The sequence below is a fragment of the Neophocaena asiaeorientalis genome, unplaced genomic scaffold (genome assembly GCF_003031525.2).
Source record: "Neophocaena asiaeorientalis asiaeorientalis breed wild unplaced genomic scaffold, Neophocaena_asiaeorientalis_V1.1 scaffold550, whole genome shotgun sequence".
NCBI classification, from domain to species: domain Eukaryota; kingdom Metazoa; phylum Chordata; class Mammalia; order Artiodactyla; family Phocoenidae; genus Neophocaena; species Neophocaena asiaeorientalis.
This window is the reverse complement of record NW_020173396.1, coordinates 1,303,926-1,325,643: the sequence shown is the minus strand read 5'-3', so window position 1 is coordinate 1,325,643 and position 21,718 is coordinate 1,303,926. Positions and strand designations below refer to the sequence as shown.

The following is a 21,718-nucleotide window of genomic DNA, read 5'->3' as shown; positions in this document are numbered from 1 at the left end:
TTATTTTGCATTTCCCCAAGAAGCAGACCCTGAGACAAGGATTGAAGTGAAATTAGTTTATTTTCTAAGTGGACGAAACACTAGAGGGGAATGAATAAATGAGACAAAGAAAGAAAGACAGCAAATAAAGATTAGTGTAATCAAGCCAACTACCACAGGAGTAACTAGAACTTATACCTTCAGGGGAAATTCTTGGAGCCAGTGGGAAAGGCACATCTCAGAGTTTTCCCACCAGGGCAACAAGGATGCTGAGGAATTTATTAGCAATTTTCATCCATCGTTGGTTGAAGGCTGCTCTGGAGGTGTTAATTTGCTGGCACTTCCAACCTGTCTTGCTGGAAGGTAGAGAAATGCAGGTTCTGACAGCAAAAGGTAGGCTATTGTCAACTGAGTGGTAAGGGCAAGAGGATGTGGGGACACTGACATTTGTTCTAACCCTTGCACCACTGAAATCCACTCATTATTGATGTTAAGTTCTCTGGGCCTTATCATTGATTCTTCAAGGTGATGGCTGGTCAAAAAAAAAAAAAAGTTTTATTATGGTTGAGTTAATGGGACAAGTTAGAGTGTCTCCTGCTTCCATTATTCCTGAGTCTGCAAATGCTAATCATCATTACACTCCTCTACCACTTATTCTAGCTTCCCCTTACCCTCGGTCATCACATCTGCTTGCGTATGTTGCTTCCCTAGCATAGACATAGACCTTCATCCTCGAGATGTTGAACCATAACTACCATTCCCTTATCAGAATGTGGTTACTTTGGTCACCTATTTACGGTTATTACCAGTCATAAGAGCGTCAAGAGATGCCCTGGTGAATCCGTTGAGTTACAGACGTACTCCTCCCTGCTCCCCATATGCAGTAGCAACCCTAGCTCCTCGGTGATAATCAGGGTTATTACCCTTACCAATATAGTAGCTCCTTTCTTCGCCTGCTAGACTGCTGGCATGGGAATCCAAAAATAACTAGAAGGCAGCTATAACATTAGGTTTAGTGGATTTATTCATGGTCCCCTGGTAGAGGTGTGCATTTTCCAAGTCACCCCACCACAGAAACAGGACCTCCACTCACCCAGAGCCTATGGGGAGTTATGGGAGTGGGAAACACAAATTAAATTCCTAGTGGATAATCAGGAACTCTGGTGAGGAGGTGGCTTCTAGTATCCTTCGGAGAGGACTTTCAACCTGTGGCTCCTGGACCCATATGGTTTTTCTCTTAGGGACATAGAACCATATAATGGCTGTGCATTTAAAGTAAATACCAAGTGTTGAAGAACAGTGCCCAACACTGCTCGGTGTTATCCCCAAGCTGTGCATTTCAGAGTCCATTCCAATGTTCCCCTAGTCTGACAGCTTCTGCATGTTAAGTATATGGTAGGAGCAGTGACTCCCAAGGTCATGTGACCTGAGCAGTGAGGCTGCTCTTACTGCAGTCTGAACCTCCTACAGAGTCTGTGCTTGCCCTGTGCCCCACACACAACTGTGGTTGGAAGTCAAGCCATAGTGTACTGACAGGGCTAGGATTTTATAAATTTTCTACTGCAGTGTGAACACATACTAAAAAACTGCAGAAATTACAAGTGAACTACTTGATAAGTTTTCATAAAGTAAACACACCCAAATACAGCCAAGATTTTGAACAATGATTCTCTAAAAATAATTTGTTAGTTTCATAAACTAATAATGATTGAACCCCAACATTGCCTGGATTTGAAAAATTCCTTAGGCCTTTTCATGCCCCAGAAGTGCAGCACTAATTAGAGTATAAGCCTGATATAACCCAGCCATAAATTTGTCCTGTCTCCTAATACAAGATTTATGCATTCCAGTGAATTTATAAATTTTGTTCTCTTCTTTGTATTATAGTGGAAGTCAACATGTACATATTTGATACATATATACATATATTAAAAATTTCCTTTTCTGTCATTTTTTGTAAGGCTAATCTCACTTTCACAGCTCCACCAGCTCAAAGGATGAGGGAACATATGCTTCTCCATATGCCCAGTGCCGACTCCTCAATGCATTTATTACTCGGAGCTTAGTGATTGAGGAATGTTTGTAATCTTTTATTTTTCCTTATAGTGAGTCACTCTACTGTACATTTCAAAATCTGTGATAAGTTGAAAGATCCAAGAATTGAGGTACATTTCAACAAACAGCTTCCCATCTGGTAAATGAGAAGTTTTGTTTATAACCAGGTATTCAAATAAGTGGTGTGAAATGACATTCAAATTATTTTGTCTCATTACATGTCTAAAGTACTGAGCAAAAACACAACCCTCCCTCCAATTCACTCTCCATACTGCAGCCAGGTCAGGAAACTCATCTGCCTTAAATTCTTCAACAGGTCCAAAGTCCCCACCTTGGCTAATGAGGCCCTCTATGAACTGGCCCCTGTCTTCCTTCTTCAAATTGTCTCTCAACAATCCCCTTCCTTTCCTAAACTCCATCAAACTGGATCTTTCAGTTCATTAAATGTATCCTTAAGTGAGCACTCAACTCAAGCAAAATCCATAGGTAGGAAATGTTAAAAAAAACTAAGTCAATTTTAATACACAGCTTACTACCAACTAGCTGCTTTTCATCTACCAGATCCCAAGCAAGTTTCTTGAAGTCAGCAGTTGAGGTTTAGGATAGAAACAGGGACAGCCATTGTGAGGATCTGCTTCAGTGTTTCAGTCCAAAAGGCTCACCTAGTGGTGTTTTCCTCTGGCACCATGTTTGGATTTTCTGCAAGAGCCAGACCAATCTGGGAATACCCAAAGGAATTCAGAACTGCTGAACTGACAGACCTGTTTCCTCTGGTCTGAGGGTTAAATAATTCCCCGCTTCTCTCTCCACCACCCGTCTAGCTAACATTGCCTCACCAATTGCCAGGGAGTTTCTCCGTTTTGAGTTACGTTATCTGTCTCACATGGGAAGCCTGAGTTGGTCCAAAGTTCAGGTGATTTTGTGCATCATAAGGTTGTGAGATGTTCCAAATGCCCCAAGCCAAACCAAAGGGGAGATGCTTTTAAATTTCATTTTACATCTTCAGATCCTCTCACTTTTGTTTAAAGCAGCATTTTGGCAAAGCATCCTCTTTTTTTTAAGAGTTTATCTACCCATTTTTGAGCATATGAGTCAATCAGCTAACATTTACAGAGCCTTAAATGTGCTTGGTTCATTGGTAAGAGCTTTGGGGTGTAAAACAAGTGTGCTCACAAGGCTTGAATCTGAGTGGAGAGATAAAGCTTTAATTGATGAAATAATAAAGTGCTAAAATCTGCATACTTGCCATAAGTTCTTTAATTCAGAGTGAGATAGACTGCTATGGAGAGAAAGTTTTAGTGAAGACTCTACAGAGAAAGTGATATTTTTGTGGCAAATTGAAGGATGGGTAAGATTAAGTATAGGGTCATCTGGAGGTTGCTGCCCAGGTGGCAGCCAAGGTGGACCTGTATGGGCACAAAGGCACAGAGGCAGGAAAGATAATACCAACTAGGCCTATCCCTGCTACCTGTGCTCCAGAAAGCACTGCCTTCCACAGTTGTTCTCAAACCTTAGTGTGCATCAGAATCTCCTGGAGAGGGCTTGTTAAAACACAGATTTCTGGGGCCCATTCCCAGAATTTCTGATGGGGTAAGACCTGGGAATTTGCATTTTCAACAAGTTCTCAGGGCTTCCCTGATGGCACAGTGGTTAAGAAGCCGCCTGCCAATGCAGGGCACACGGGTTCAAGCCCTGGTCTGGGAAGATCCCACACGCCGCAGAGCAACTAAGCCCGTGTGCCACAACTACTGAGCCTGCTCTCTAGAGCCCGTGAGCCACAACTACTGAGCCTGCATGCCACAACTACTGAAGCCCACACTCCTAGAGCCCGTGCTCTGCAACAAGAGAAGACCCCACTGGTCTCAACTAGAGAAAGCCTGCACGCAGCAACAAAGACCCAAATGCAGCCAAAAATAAATATATAAAATAAATTTATTTAAAAAAACCCAAAAACAAGTTCTCAGGTGATGCTGATGCTGTTGGTCCAGGGCCCAAGCTTTGGAAACCTTTGCTCTAGACTATGATGATGGTTCACCACTCAGTACATTTCATCTGGAAATGATGCTGCAAATCGTCTCTCTCAGTGATACTCTTTGTTCTGCTTTCTTCCACGCTAAAGCGTATGGTCTTCTCATTCACACCTTTACATTTCTCAATCTCATCTTTCCTTCCCAGTGCCACCCTAGTCCCATAACCCTTATCTCCACAATCAGATTGAGTGTGGTCATTTCCTGCCCTTTTTTTGTTGTAGTTGTAAGCTGATATCAGATGCTGTGACCTTTAGCCAGTCTAAACCTTGAGACTTTAGAAGGAAAAAGTGAATAATGTTATCAGTGTTCAGTTTCTACCTTATTTCCTTATCTCTTGCAGTTTCATTGGTAAATTAATGTGGTGATGTGGGGGACCTGATTTTAATTTTCTGTTCAACACTGATTATAATTTCCCAAGTAGAAGCTTATTTGCCTTGGAATTATTTCTCTTTGATAAACTGATTACCCAAGTAGGTAGCAGTGTGACTGTTAGAGTGGTTCTGATAATTGCATGTTGATTTAAGGCTTTACATATTAAATAATTAGATTATGGTTGACCTTTGACAGAAGCTTTGAATTCCTTTCATTTTATCAGCAATCATAGTACATGGCAAATTAGTAGCCAAAACACATTGTAACTTCTCTCCATGAATAATGAAAGAAGTTAATAGCACATAGTAGGCACTCATGTATTTGTTGAATGAACAAATAAATGCATTAAAAATCCATAAATAATTTTTATTTGCTCCATGAAGCTAAAACAGACATAGTTCCATGAAATATACACAGGGTTATTTTGTATCAGTTTTAAATTTGGCAGGTTACCAAATGTTAATTTGCTTTTAGCTAGTAGAGATTAAATGTAATTCCTTCCCTGAGCAGCCCTAGAGTAAGCAAGCATGAAAGCATTTTCACAGTAATCTGGGAGGAATTGACATTTAAAGGAGTTAGCATTACATCTGTACTTTAAAGCTATTAATTTCATAGATAAATTAACTTCATTACTCCATCTTTATCTTGCATTTTGAAAGGACTCCATCAGCTGGACGATTGACAGCCGAGGGTCAATTGAAACTGCTGTTATCCCAGCCAGGCTGTAATTGGAACCTGCTTCTGGAAACCCTACTGCATCATGATGGTCTTTTACTGAGAATCTTGCTAAAGAGCTCAAGTGAGTATTTGTAGTTATGAGAATGTCCTGAAAAAACCCAGTCATTGCTCAAGTTGAATGGAATTTTTTTTTCTACTTGAATGTTGGCAGAGGGATGAAACCAACTGCATTATATCAATAGTCAGTGGGGTTAGCAGCAGGCAAAATATTGAGTAACTTTATAAACCTATTGGAAAGATTTTTTTCAGGGATTCTGAATGAGAGCAAAAAATATTTTTATATAATACTGTCCTATCATAAACTATCATAATATAGAAATATATCAATATATGGGGTTTGAAATGCCTAAGAATATTATGGGAACATAGTTATATGTCCAAGACAGAAGTATCAATTAGACCTGAGAGAGCGAGAGAGAGAGAAAGGGAGAGAGAGATTGCTTTAGAGCCACATTAGACATTTCAGTGGATCACGAAGAATGCTTATATAACTTATGAACAAGCAAGCATGGATTACAGCCATATCACTGAGGCATGGAGAAGTAATCATGAGAAAATTATGAATGGAAATTGAGGAGTAGTAGAAGACCATACTTCTCTTAGACTTTCTTTCTTCCCCTAAGTACTATTTTAGAAAATGGTAAGTAATGTTATGCCAGTCTCATAGTATATCCTACTGCTCTCCTGCTACCTCTATAAAGAGTTTTCTAACCATCTTCACGTACCCCTACACATTTCTTCTGTTCTGTACTATATGTGTAGCCAGATTAATTTTTATCAATCACTAGTTTCAGTATAGTCTTCTCTAATCAAAATCTTTTTTCTCTAGTTCCCCATCAACCTACAGGAACAAATCCCTGTCCTTTGGCCATTCAAATATGGCCCCAGACTAGTTTTGTAAGCTTTTTCCCCACTATTCTCTTGTGTATGTGTGTGCACGCACGCGCAATCACACACAAGCACACATACACACCCATTTCAGCCATTGTCCCCAAAGCCCCATGCACATGCTCCTTCCACACCTTGGCTCACCCATTTTTCCTCCTTGAAAGACCCTCCATAGACAACCCAGCCTCCACCAATGGGCAAAGGCCACTGATGTTCCAGATCTCTGAACACTGTAGCTCACACTGATATCTCCCTCCCTCCCCTGAACTTCACAGTGTCTGTTATGGTGGCTGCTGCCCTTAGCTTACTCTGCCTCGTATTGTTATTATATTTGTATATGAATGAGGCAAATGTTACCAGGCCCGACCAGCCTGTTGGTATACAAATGAGGTTCGTAGCATTCCCAGTCCAGATTGTTCCAGTCATTTCTGGAATTTTTGGTTTCTCAGATCTGCTCATGACCAGTTCCCCATATTCTTCTCTTCTGTACACCTTGATGTTTGCTTCCCAAAAGCCACTTAGGGGAAGTGCCTCACTACTGAACCCTTTGCTTCTCTCCTGGTGCTCTCAAATTCATAAAATCTTGTGGTTCCAAAGGTCACTACAACTCCTCCAGTGTCACTGTGTTCCAAGGAGAAGTTCAAAACCCTGAATCTTCTCTTAGCCCCCAAGCCGTACTCTGTGGGCCTTAAGTCTTACAGAGTTGAACTGAAAACATTATCTTTACCTTCAATATCTATAACTCCACTCTCCTAAAGGGAAAACAGGTGCTAGGGAAACTAATTGCTCAATTAGCCAACATATATTGTTTACTTATTAGGTGTCAGGCACCGTGATTCTTAAAACCTTATAAAGTAAATATAATTATTTTCATCATGTTAAAAATAACATTAGAGTTTAAGATAATGTTATTTGCCAAGAGACACATGTAGCTGATAAATGGTGGGTAGCCCAGGATTCTGAACCCAGCTGGAGCTTTCTTTCCCTTATCCTTCTATACAAATACTCTTGCAAATTAAATCCTGGAGTGGAACAGGGGTATCTGCAAAAACTGTAATCTGTCCACTCTCAGGTTGAATCAACCAGGACACCCCAGTGCACATGCATTTAACTGTTCTTTCCAGCTATTAGTGGAAATTAGTGTTGATCATAGATTTTTATTTTTATATTCCTCCTCAAGCTAACACAGTGCTTTTTACAGAAAAAGTCCAGTGATTGGCCAGTGATCCATTAGAATATAAAATATGGAGCTTCCATTAAACTTTATAATCTGAGCTTTTAGGCAAGATGACTACACAACACAGATAGTATCTGACATGGCTGGAGAGTTACTCTAATATAACTCATGAAACTCATGGGCATGGTCCCAGAAGAGAAATGGTTTCCTCTTGATAGAGTTATATAGAACAGCCTGGAAAAACAATTGCGTTCAAACATTGGACTATACTGATATAGCCACTAAGTACAGGAATAGCAACTGTGGTTAAACGAATATTTAACCATGTTTTCTTACAAAAAAATTCCACATTTACTTACCAAAAATATTACATCTACCTTTTGTACGTATAACATGATATTGTTTTTGAGGGACTTAACAGGTTACTAAAGGTACTATATTGTATCTCCTTCAGTTCTGGTTCTTATGGAATACAGAAGTGTATTTACCCAACCTGCTCAAGTATCTATCAGTTTTTGCAGAGGTTGTTAGGTGTTTGATCAGGGTTGCATAACTGCCTTGGTATTGTCTTGTATTGAATTTTATTAGCTACTTCAAATATTGTAAGGATGAAGTGACAGAATTTACTAATCGATTGATTGACTGACTGACTTATTAAGCTGCAGTAGAAACCTTGTCACTTTAATTTAGAAACAGTATATTCAGGGAATCTTATTAACTAGACTAAGATGGAAATTATTATGCACCTAAAAATACATACATAATATTTTTTCAGAGATTTTGTTTTCATTGAACACCACTTGGTAATTTAGAAGTTTGATCATATTTTTAGGAAAGCAAAATTTTAGAGTAAAATATGCTGATTAGGTGTTTCAAGCATCATAACTATTGGGCTTTTTATGTGAGAGTTTTCCTTTATAAATAGTGTCTTTTTGGTCTAATTGATAAAATTTAACTTTTGTTAAATTGGCTCAGGAATAAGAATAGAGATTTTAAATACATATTTTTATTTTTATTTATTTATTTATTTGGCTGCATTGGGTCTTATTTGTGGCACATGGGATCTTCATTGCTGCATGTAGGATCTTTGTTGCAGCATGCAGGCTCTTAGTTGCGGCATGTGGGCTCTTTAGTTGTGGCATGCATGCAGGATCTAGTTCCTTGACCAGGGATCGAACCCAGGCCCCCTGCATTGGGAGCACGGAGTCATAGCCACTGGACAACCAGGGAAGTCCCTAAATACATATTTTTATTGTACATATTTTAAAACAAGGTCCTCTTCATCCAATAAGCAATTACTAAATTCTGTTAGGTAGAGAATTTTTGATAGACAATCATATATTATAAAGATTAAAATATATAAGGTTTTATCTCTTTTATATCTGTAGCTTTTGGTCTTGCTCTATGAAAATGATTTATCAGAATTTCTATTTATTTTAAAAAGAATCAACTGAGCATATATGGAAATAACTTTCTTGTAATATGAGATACAACTTCACTGAAGGTCAGAAAATGGTAAAATTTAATAAATGAATGAATAGTAAAATTTTAATTTATTCATTAATAATAAAAAAGTCATAGGCTGCAAGCTTCTAGGAAGCTTGGATAAAGTTCAATGGGCATGAGAAGGTAATGTTTGTTCATTTTATATTTAAGATGGGCCATCCTAAATTTGAAGGAAAAAAAACCTCTCAACTACAAATGTTTATAGAAGATTTTAAATTCGTAAGACACTATTTTGGATTAGTGACGTTAAAAACCCAGGGCAATTGTTTTGACATTACCTCACTGAGGCCACATGGCCTTAACCAGTTTCTTACTTGTGGCATCAAAAGAACAAATATTTGGCAATTTCCCAATTGTTAGCAGGTAGCCTTTTCCTGCTAGTGACATTTGAATGAAGTGTAACTAACTTTCTTTCCTTTGCCCATTGCCTCAAGAATGATTCTCAGTGAAACTTCTTGGCTTCTGGTGATTTTCAGTAATAACATAACAACCACAACCAACTAGCAAACACATAATATTTAACATGTTCTAGACACAGCTTCTAAGTCTTTAAATGTGTTCACTCACTGAATCCTCAAAACAAACTCTGTGTGGTAGGTACAATTATCATCTCCATTTTACAGATGAGGAAAGTGAGACACAGAGAAATCAAGTCGTTTGTCCAAGTCAACAGCTAATAATCAGCAAAGCAGGATTTGATTCAGACAGCCGGTGTGCAGGGACGGTGCTTTCACCCACCAAACCTGTACTGGCAGAGCCACAGAAAGTTTACAAAATTGCAGGGTTGCACAATTTATGAGAACTATCAGGAACCTCTGTCGTGGATAATTTTGCTAGTATAATCTGTACTTTTCAACCTTGTAACAGAGTGCCAAAAGATAGTCAAGAAACTGACCTACAGAAAATTCTCAATAAATGGCTGCCACCACTACAAAGGCGTGGTTGACTTAAAATGAATTAATCAATTCAAATTCTCTGACTTTATGGTTAATGCTTTCTTGATCTTTTGGGTAATGAGGAATATTGTGGCAGAAGCTTGGTGTTTTATTGTACATTATGTGTGTATGAGTTTCATTTTATAAGTATTTATGACCAAAGTGCTGCTACTTCATGACTGTCTTGAAGGAAGTGACCAAAAGTAAAAATATGCTCCCTCTTGGTACCCTTAGTGCACCTAACTTCAATGTCCTTGGCTGCTTTCACTAGTGACAACATCTGTATTCTTACTTGTTCAGTATTTTTTTCTTTGCTGAATTTGTACCCTGTTCTTACCGAGAACAGTAGAATCATATTTGTGTGTTCTTGCCTTAGTCTTTCCAACCAAGGATCCTATCCGCGAATGATGACAGACTAGCCTAGAATATCAGTGGTCTCCATAGAATTAATTCAGTCCCAGAAACAGTTATCATCTAGGGTCTGTGCTGAGTCTCCATGAGGGTAGGGTGGTTGTAGGGTATGATTATGTAAAGCAAGGCTTCTGGACTTTACAGTGCAAAAACATTATCTGGGGAGCTGGTTGAAACTGCAGATTCTGATTCAGTAGGTCTTGGGTGGGACCTGAGATTCTGCATTTCTAACAAGCTCCCAGGGAATGCTGCTCCTGATGCTGCTATCCCCTGGACCACCTTTTGAGTAACAAGGCCATCGAACAAGGTATCTGTTACTATAGATGGCAAAAAATTGGGGTATGTGATTTGTCTTTCCAATGTATTATGCTTTTTAAAGAGACATAATTTTTTTTCCCCCCTCCGGTACGCGGGCCTCTCACTGTTGTGGCCTCTCCCGTTGCGGAGCACAGGCTCCGGACGCGCAGGCTCAGCGGCCATGGCTCACTGGTCCAGCCGCTCCGCGGCATGCGGGATCTTCCCGGACCGGGGCACGAACCCGTGTCCCCTGCATCGGCAGGCGGACTCTCAACCACTGCGCCACCAGGGAAGCCCTAAAGAGACACAATTTACTTAAGATTATTTATAATCCATTTTGTCAGACTGTTCACAGAAGTCAAAAAGCTTGGTCTTATTCAAATACAGAACTGATTATGTCACTCCCCTGCTAAAAACCTTTAGTGTCTGCCCACTACTTATAGAGTACAGACCCTAATCCTTAAGACACAAGCAATGTCCATTGTGCTCTGGCAATGGCTGACTTGTCCAGCATCGGGTCCATGCAAGCTTAACATGCATATTCTGGTCTAGGTTGTGCATCTTAGATTTGTATATTTATAATAGCAATGTCCCTGTAGAAGTATCTTGAGAAAAGAGGCAGATGCTCCAACACCAGTGACCTTTCAATTAATTGGCCCAAATTCCACGTTCTCTCCTGTTACAGAACCCTTGAAATGTTATTTTTTTGAGCCTAGAATCTTCTTCCTTTTCATTTGCCTGGCAACTGATAATCATCTTTTAGCTTCAGTATTACTTCCTAGGAAGTCATCTTTGATCATCCCATAACGTCCCACCATAATTCCTTTCGTAACACTCGTCACCATTTTAAGTGAAAGGTTAAATGACATAATTGAGTATTTAATCCCTGTGTCAGCCATTGCAAGCTCCAGAAGGGCAGGGACAGCTCATCATTGTTCCCCAGTACTTGGCTTGGTTCTCGACACTTGAGACTGGTACTGATCACATAGAAGGTGCATAAAAAGTATTTGTGAATGAATGAAATTTCCAGGAAAAAATTCTACTTCATTCATTAGTGTTGTGATCTGTCTAAACTTCAGTCTCCCCATTTCTAAATTAGGGTACTAATAATGACCTTACGTGTTTATTTTGAGGTTTAAAAAAGTAAATAGGGACTACCCTGGTGACGCAGTGGATAAGACTTCACGCTCCCAATGCAGAGGGCCCGTGTTCAATACCTGAACTAGATCCCACACGCATGCCGCAACTAAGAGTTCACATGCTGCAACTAAGGAGCCCACCTGCTTCAACTAAGGAGCCCACCTGCCACAACTAAGACCCAGCACAACCAAATAAATAAGTTAAAAAAAAAACCTAATTAAAAAAAGTAAATAAACATAAAGCACCATTTTTTGAAACCTAGTAGATACTTACTTTCTATTAGATTCTTTTCTTCTTTTACACTGTCTGGAAAAATATGCTTGATATATTTTTCTTCTCTCATCACTCCTCCTGTGCTCTCCATGCAGTGGTCTCTCCCTCAGCTTCTCAGTAACTCTCCCCTCCATCCAAGCATAAATTTGTCTCCAGGAGGTGGGTTTCCCCTTTGACATCTTTGGCCTGAAAAGATGTTGCCTTAGCAGCTCTCATGGGTGTGAAGATGAGAACTGGACCAAATAAATATTCCCAAGTTTTATATATTACAGCACTTCTTGAGAACCTTTGTATATAGCTTGAGAGATTGGTAATATGAATTTTGCTATGATGCTTCACCTACACAGAATCAGATCTAATTTGGCTTGACAGTAGCTGAAATTTTTATATTCTATCTCTTCCTGGCACCTAGAAAATGTCTAATATATCTATAGGAACATGTTTCTTCTTCAGTAGTTCATGTGCTTCTAGTGTTAGCATGTAAATGATTTGGCATTATATTACGAGTGATACTATTATCATGAATTTATGTAGCATCTTTTCCCCAACAACTCAAAGTGATTTAACATATTATTTCATTTCTGACCCTTGGATCATTAGGACTTTTGCAAATGAGGAAACTTAGATACAGAGAAATTGAGCAAATTGCGTACTTGGTGTTTAAGTGGTCCTTGTTAGAAGAATGAAGAGCTATTATTTCATGAAAGTATATCTATTGTTTTTAAATAAATTCTAAAATGAAAACATGAGACTTTGTGGAGACATTTATTCCTAGAAATAAGAAATAATATCCTTCTGAATTAATTTCTAAAAATGTTGGGTGATGATTTTATAAACACATTCTCTATTCAACTAATATTTAATGGACATCAACTAGGTACAAGACACTGTTCTCAGCTGGAGATATAGTGGTAAACATGACGCCATATTGCCTTCATATTCTGGGGGATTCATTGCTGGGGAAACATGGGGAGGACAGACCTTATAAAGTAAAAAATATATATAAAAATTAGATAAGTTCAGTTGCTAATAAGTACCATGAGGTGCTTTTCTAAAACAGAGTGACTGATAAGAGAGTGATGGATTGGGTGATGAAGAAATGCTGCTTGAAGAGCTAACACCTACTTTTGCTTGTGAGTTATTTGGGAATAGACGGAAGATGTCCTTATGTAGTATTAGATGTTTGGAATATATGTATGCTTTCTTCCAGTATTCTAGAATAGAAGTCAGCAAACGTTTCCTATAGAGGGCCAGATGGACTATAGATAGAGGGCTTTGTAGGCAGCACAGTCTCTATCACAACTACCGACCTCTACCATTATAGCAGGTACAGACCATACATAAGCAAATCACATGGCTGTGTAGGGGAGGAAAAAGTTTTCCTCAGCTTTCTTACGGTCACTGGCTGGGTTTGAAAATTAAACTGACAAAGATAGAGTAACAGGATAAAAGCATACAAATTTATTTAATATAAGTTCTACATGACACAAGAGACTTCATAAGGAAATGAAGATCCAAAGAAACAGAAAATATCTTTATGCTAGGTTTAATGAAGAATGGACAGTTGTGGAGAAATATGATAGGTCAAGGAGTATGAGGTTAAGTGTAACAAATTGGGGAGAACTTAGCAAGGCTTATTTGCTAGGATTCTTCTCAGCATCATTTTGACTTCAGAGATAAGGGTGCACCTTTCCTCCTGGTATAGGGCGGGCACCTCTGATGTGAGGGTTTCATGACCTGTTTCAGGGGAGAAGGGCAGGGGGAATTTCAGAGCGATTTTCCTGTTTCTGCTCTTTTCTCAAGCTCCTTCAGCTTATATGCCAAGGTGCCATATTTTGGGGTAGCATTCCCGAACCCCATCGCCAGTATTCCAATGGAACTTTATTTATGGACACTGAAATTTGAATTTCACATAATTTTTGTTTGTCAGAAATCATATTCTACTTTTGATGTTTTTCAGAGATTTGAAAATGTAAAAACCATTCTTAGCTGTGGACCTTACTGAAACAGGCATCAGGCTGGACATGTCTCCTGGGCTATAGTTGCCAACCCTATTGTGCAGCACCCAGGTGCCCACAGTGGCTTTATCACTTCTCTGCAAGGTGGTCATTTGGCATGAGGACCTGCACATAGACCTAGCATGGTGCTTTTTTCAGAGACCATGGGAGAAAAGTTAAACAGCCCATTCTCTTTAACTTAAGAAGTTAGAGGGACCATTCCTGCTGGACAGATAGGCTTGGTGTCTGCCTTACAGAAGGAATTTCTCTTTGAAATAGCTTTAACTCAGTTTCACATTCTGTGGACTTTGTGCTTATTCAGGAGCACAGATGGAGCTCAAAACTTGCCTCTCACTCCTAGGGCTGCCAGTTGCAGAATTTGGACCAATAGTGCACTTATGCTTAGTGGTCTTTTTTTGGCACAGCCTGCTTCAATGGAGAGTGCCCACTGAAGAGTGAAAAGTGCTAAGATGTTAAGTAAAAACCAGGCCATGCCTTGCTTAAATAAACTGGGTATGTCTAACTTGGAGAAGAAAAGAACTAGAGGAGGCAGGATAGCGATCTTCAAATATGTTAAGTCTTCACGTAAAAAAGAAAAAAATAATAGGCTGTCCAGTTCAACACGTGGACATGCTTGGGAATAAGTTAAAAGGAAATGGATTTTGGCTGTCAGTCTGTCAGTCAAAAACCCTGAATTGTCATCCATAATGACAACTGAGGAAGTGCTCTTCTTTTCTCTATTCACTAAAGAGACTTGCCCAGATTTCTGTAGTCCTTTCACATTAAGTGCTCTCTCTATATTTTTAAAATGCAAAACAGGTTGGTAACTTGAGCTGTCCAGCAGAGGGACGGCTGCCTTGAATGGTGGTGGATATCCCACCCCTGAAAGTATTCAAAAGCAAGCTAGGTCACCATTGTCACAGATGCTGGAAGACATTTTTATTTATTCAATCAGCAAAGATTTATTCATTAATTGACCAAATATTTACTGACTTCCCTGTGAGGTGCCTTCCAGCCATATAATCACATTATGTTTCTTAATCAGTTAGAACTTGATATAAATCTGTGGCGTAAGAGTCCAAGTTTTAAAGACCTATTTTGGCCGTGCTTTGTTAGTCTTGCCAGTGCCTACTGCTAAAGCAAAATTCCTCTTGCTCCACAACTGATGCTTTTGAATTAAAATTAAATCCAACTTTGGGGACCTGGTTAGTCATTTCTTTTCCAATTGACAATCTTCTTATGCAGAATAGCCCTTTGTGCTTCTACCTTGTACCTTTTCCATTTGAACTACTCACTTTGATTTGCAAATCCAAAGGGCTTAAAGGTCATGTAAGAGACTCTTTGCAAACATGATTCCTAGATTCAGTTTTATTGAATAGTAGTCTTGCTAGACACAATACTAGAAAAGGGTTTCATGGTCAAAAATACTTAGAAACACTATGTGTATACTAAAATACCTTCATAGAGAGTCACAGAGCTCATGAATAAAGGCTGTGAAAAATCCTGCAGAAAACAAAAGTGTTTACTATTGTTGGAGCCAGCACTTCCAGGACATATGTGCTACCCATTAACATCCCACGAAACACACTTTGGAAAATCTTGCCTTCTAAAAAGCATGAGGAAGAATCCTAGTAGATACAGGTCCATACAGCCAGAACTGTTTCAAAGAGGTTTGCCTATCTATGTTTACTAATATGTAAATAACACAAAATAATTTTTCAACATACAGAATTGCCTGTGTATGCCATATACTGATGATCGGTTTTCGAGGAACTAGAATCAATTGCTCAGCTATTAGTCTTTATTGAATGTAGCTATTTTCTCGATTATTCATAAAATGCTTTTTTTCTCCTTTATTCATTAAATGCTTTTTTTCTCCTTTATTCATTAAGGGTAAGCCTCTTTAAGATTTAGTTTCTTCATTTGCCAACCCCAGTTCTAGATGATAGAAGAGAGAGAGCTATAGAAAAGACAGCCCACAAGGCACCCTGAAACCGAGAAAGCATGGCTCTAAGGAAGTCAAGAGAGAAGAGAGTTTTCAAGGAGTAGGTGAAAAGAAAGGAAGCAGTGGATATGAGGAGGATGAGGTTTGCAGGGGAAAATGACATTTGAATACTATGACTAGGAGGTAAATGTCATTCCAAAATAAACCAATTACTAGATGGACCAAAACCCAACGAAACTACTCAAGAGATTTCTTTCTTTCTCCCTTCCTCCCTCCCTTCTTTCTTTAGTATTCAAACATTAGTTAAGCATGTAGCAGTGTTCCAGGTGCTGTGGGAAGATACCTAAAGACAAGATGCACATTCATAGAAAGTCCACTAAGGAAACAGTACTAGAGAGGTAATGAGGTCATATATGTGAAATTGTAGAAAGCTACGTGAAATTGAGGTATTTTGTATGAAGACAATCAATTACCACATACCAAATACCTGGTTTAGACTGAGTACTTTGCATTCAGAGGTTATTAACAATAAAATGTCAAAGCAGCCTTTGAGAAATTTGAGGTTATAGTTTAATGCAAACAGCACAGGCAAATTCTTACTGCCTCTGTGATCTTGGGGCAAGTTACTTAATTTTTCTCAATTTCACTTTTTCATCTGTAAAGCTGGGATAACCGGCACCCATTCTGTAGAGTGTTAGGAGGATGAAATTACACTTAATGCAGCTCATGTGATGTTCAGCATAGTGTAATTTGTGGTTTGTAACTTTGTTTTTACAGAGTTGGTATAAATCTCAATTCACGAACTCAGATATACAAGGAATATCTAAGTCGCTTACTGTCTTCAAATCAATTTTAAGAGGATTCTGAGCGCCTCCTGCCTGGCTGGTAGGACATTTAACCGTAGCTATTCCTAGAGCTCCCACCCTTACCCCGGGGTCGTGCAGAAGTTCCTGTGAGACTGTTTTGATCATCAGTTATCTGGTCGCCCTAGTTACTGCAGAAATACCCTTATCCCTGTCCAAACGCTCCTGCCAAGCACAGCAGCCAGGAGTGGCTTGTAACCTTTGAGACTGAGAACCTGTGTCAAGGATCCAGCTTCCCTCCGTGCCTCACCCTGACAAGCCTCCCTGAGCTCTGCCTTCCAGCAAAGCCCTTGCAACCCACAGATGTCTCTCTCCAGTCCCAGAGGTCTCCTCTCTCTGAGCCCTCATGACCCTTGCCTCTGTCCACCTGCCAGACACATATGATTCCACTTTGGTATCATAGTACCAATATTGGTACCAATATATAGTACCAGTATTTTTTGGCCTTAAAAAATGGCTATTTCATTTAGTTCAAGCTAATAACTATTCAATGGATTTAGCTTTTTTTTTTCTTTCTTTTTTTTTTTTTAAGTCTGGGTGGGCAACTGACTTCAGTCTATTTGTTGCTTTTCAAATAGCAAAAATCCCTGAGGCAGGTAAACAGACTACTTTTTTTGAGGCAAGGGAAAATAGAAATAAAAAATATACATTGAAGTATTTTGACACACTTATATGGTAATAACAACAATGTTAATGCTAATAAAACTCATTATTTTTTTTTTTTTCTAGTTGCGGCGAGCAGGGTCCACTCTTCATCGCGGTGCGCGGTGCGCGGGCCTTTCACTGTCTCGGCCTCTCTTGTTGCGGAGCACAGGCTCCAGACGCGCAGGCTCAGTAGTTGTGGCTCACGGGCCCAGTTGCTCCGCGGCATGTGGGATCTTCCCAGACCAGGGCTCGAACCCGTGTTCCCTGCATTGGCAGGCAGGTTCTCAACCACGAGCGCCACCAGGGAAGCCCTCATTATTTTTATTATAATATTCCTCATACCATCCCCCTTTCTCCATCTGTATTGTCAGTGCATGATTCATGGGGCCTTAGATTATTCAGGCTGTGTTGATTGTCTAGCTTTATCTCTCCCTCCTGCATACCATTCACACTTCAGCCATGCCACCCTACCAGCAGCAACCTGTCTTCTCACCATTGTACCAACTCTTCTGTCTTCCTGGAAAGCACCTTTCCCACCTCAACCTTGTCGTGCCAGTAAATTTCTACTCCTCCTTAAAGACTTCGCTGAGACATGGTCTTCTCTCAGAGAGAAGATGTCTTCTCTGCGTTCCTATCCCCAAATTTAAAACATCATCCTCTATATTTTCATAGTACCTTATACTTAAGGCACTTAGACTTAAGGTGATCGAATAATTCATCATTTAAACTGGGACCCAGTTTAAGAGTGAAAGAGGATGCTGCTACTAATTACACCAGAACAACAGACATAAACCAGGACTGCCTGAGGCAAACCAGGATGTACTGTAACCCTACTTATCTTTACATTGCTGTAATGATTGTTTACATATCTATCATTCCCCCCCCCACAAACACACACACACACACACACACACACACACACACAGAGGCAGTGAATCCCTGGAAGGTGTAGGCCTTAGCATCTAATATGGCTGCTGACATAGTAATTGATTAAATCTTGGGAATTTTATTGGAGCAGAACATTCTAGACTAATGAAGTGGTTGAGACAAACAAAAGGCGATAGGAGGGAACATGTGCAAGGAAAGCAAGTACACCAGTTTGGGAGGAGCAGATGACTGCGGATTGAAACATAATTTGGGAAAAGATTGTGGAAACTCTTGATTTTCAGGTTCAGGAATTTCTAACAAAGTGTGGGAGCAGGGGAAGGTTTAAATATGGGGCGATGACATGAAGGATAACTGATAGTTGAATGTAAGCTGAATTAGAGGGAGGGAAATGCAGAGAGGACTGAGGAGACTATTTGGATAAAAAAGATGAAATTACGAATGCCTGGACTAGGACTCTTTGTCATTTAACCTTTTGTGCTTGATGAAAACTTAGGACCCTTTAGATTGCAAGTGACAGAAACCCAAATTAACCTGGTTTAACCAAAAAGGGAAAGTTATCAGCTCAGCTAACATAAGTATACAGGCATTACTGGATCCAGGTTCTCACACAGTGTCATCCCATCAGGACTGTACTCTCCATCTCTTGGTTCTACTTACTTTATCGACTTCCTTCTCAATGGAGTTCTCCCCAGAATGGACATCAGTAGCTTCCAGCCTACTTTCTACCAGCTTAGCAACCCAGTACAAAGAGAACATCACTTTACCAATAGTTCCAGCAAAAATCCTGAGGAAGGCTGTCTAGATCATGAAAATCAAATCATAGAAATAAAATTATCAAGAAGAACCATAGAAGCGATGAGCTTCCAAATGAGCAAGAAAAGGAAATGTACTCGTTCCAAAATGATCTAGGTTATATTTTTTCAATATATTTAAAATATAAGAAACTTTATGAGAGAATCTTTAATTCAATCAATATTTTTACATATTATGATACTGGACATATCATGCTAATTATCTAGACAAAATAGAAATTATTTCACCTTTTCAGTCCTACCTGTAGATGCAACAGTATAGGAACTGATCTTTGAAGAAGTCATAATGGAGCCAGAGGAGGACAGAAAAGAGTGATTAAAATGGCTCTGTCTTTGTGAGAATTCCTATTTGGTTTTGTTGAGAAACCAGCTGATAAACCTCTTCATTCTGAAATGGCAGGGTCTATGGGTTTGAGAAACACATAAATTTATTTGTAGAATTGATAGCATAATACTTTAGAAGACTATAAATGTGAATTTCCTATGAAATTTATGTTCTGAATAAAGGGTATAATAATGTTCAGAACACAAATCCCAGAGATACAAAGATTCATCTAGTTTTAAGATTTTCAATAACAAGAGGGTGCATATAGAATAACTCTATTTGGTGTTCAAGTTATACATACATATACATATATGTATACATATAAAAATATATATATGTGTATATTTGTATATAATATGAATGAAATACTGCCCCAAATATAGTAGCTATCATTGATTGGTAGGATTTGGTACAATTTTAGTTTTCTTAGTTTCTTAGTCTGAATTTTTTACAGTTTCTAGAATGAATGCGTGTTACTTTTAAATGAGAAAAGAAATCAAAAAAGTAAGAATTCTGAACTAAAGGGAAACTAGCACTGCCCTTTGAAGTGATGTCATGTTGTCCTTCTCACAACTTTTTCCCCCACAAATATCTAGGATTATCTCAGAAATTATATTGAGTTTGATGAACCATTGACCTGAAAGACTGTGGCGTTTCTCTTATTATGTAAATATTAATCAAATACATTTTTATGATATTATGCTAGAGTAAGTGATGAGAATGTAATCATAATCATTGATACCTACCTTACTAAACCATTTTTATTCCTTTTAAGAACGCACCTTTCAAGAACAAGGTTCTGATATAGAAAGTAATGTGAACCAAGGATCCAGCTTGATCGAAGCTATCTTTAAAGTATTGTACCACTGCAATTTTTCTCCACAAACATTTGGAAATGTTTTTGTGAGCTACATGGAAGAAGAACATTTATGGGACTTTTTATATAACATTCCAGGTATGAGAAATTTTCTATTTGTAAAAGAAGTGTTTTATAGATACTTAAATATATCTTTAAAGATGTTTTAAAATTTTTATTGATGTCAGTTTTGCTGAATCTGTTATTTGTAAAGGATTATCTTACATTTTTTCAGTATAAAGTCTTCTTTTGGGAATCATTAACCATTAGTTCCTGTCAAAATTTAACATACTTGGGACAAGGGTGAGGGGAAAGTTGAGGGGGGAAATTATGTAATGCAGATTTTTTTTTTATTATTAGGTAGTGTTCTCTCATAAAAATTTAATATTTACCACAGATTATGTTTTGCTATTGAGCATATAAGAAATTAGTAAGATGTGAAAAATACTTTGTGATTCTTGGGTGCTTTTATTAATAAACAAACTGATGGACAAAACTGCTGGCCAATTTTCTTCAAATGTAAAAGACATTTATTATTATGGTCATATAGTGCATCTCTCTCTACAAGGCAATTATGTCCTATCATTGTTCTGGGGACAGTATGTGTTTTCCCCAGCCGTATTGTTCTTTTGCCCGCAGCTGGAGTGGATATTAAAGACAGAACGGGTTGCATATCCGAATAGGAAGTGTTCATGGGTTATCCCACCTTCAGGACCAGGTGTAAACATTCTCACATTGTTTTGGTTTTTTTTTTAATTTTTTTAAAAATTTATTTAATTAATTAATTTATTTTTGGCTGTCTTGGGTCTACGTTGCTGCACGCGGGCTTTCTCTAGTTGCTGCGAGCGGGGGCTCCTCTCCGTTGCGGTGCGCGGGCTACTCATTGCAGTGGCTTCTCTTGTTGCGGAGCACCGGCTCTAGGCGCGTGGGCTTCAGTAGTTGCGGCACGCGGGCTCAGTAGTTGTGGCTCACGGGCTCTAGAGCACAGGCTCAGTAGTTGTGGCACACGAGCTTAGTTGCTCTGCGGCATGTGGGATCTTCCCGGACCAGGGATCGAACCCGTGTCCCGTGCATTGGCAGGCGGATTCTCAACCACTGTGCCACCGGGGAAGCCCTCTCACATTGTTTTATCCTTAATATTCTGCCTTTAAATCTCTATACTTAATGTCTTGGGGAAATGAAGGATGAGGACTTAGTGGTTATTCTGTTAGTCCATTAACTATTTAAATCATTTACATTTGGCTTTCAACCTATATGCTTTCTTATACACTTTTTTGGGACAGACCAACCTTTCCTTAAAATATTTACTAGAACCCATATAAAAAATCTAACTGGCTCATATCATTGTTTCCTTCTTCCTGTACTTTTTAACCGTCCTCCAGACATGAATACCTTTTAAACTATTTTTAAGTCATTATGTTACATCTTCTCTTGGTCATTATCCCTGCAAAGTAGCAATAGATAACTTTATGTAATGATTTCAAAACCCTGAATCTATCACTTAAAGACTCTGTAATAATTATCTCCTTTTAAAGTCTTATTTTCTAGTTTTCATGTATTCTCTCACTGTTTCTTTTTAACTCCCA

The 21,718-nt window shown here is 38.9% G+C and overlaps 1 protein-coding gene across 1 annotated transcript in view; it reads left to right on the top strand.

Moving 5' to 3' along the window:
* KIAA0825 (KIAA0825 ortholog) overlaps positions 1-21,718 on the top strand; it is a 394,719-nt gene that overhangs the window by 153,082 nt on the left and 219,919 nt on the right. The window contains exons 14-15 of the mRNA XM_024746984.1: positions 5,096-5,235; positions 20,052-20,231. Of these exons, the coding sequence (XP_024602752.1) occupies positions 5,096-5,235; positions 20,052-20,231 (320 nt within the window). The remainder of the gene's footprint in view (positions 1-5,095; positions 5,236-20,051; positions 20,232-21,718) is intronic.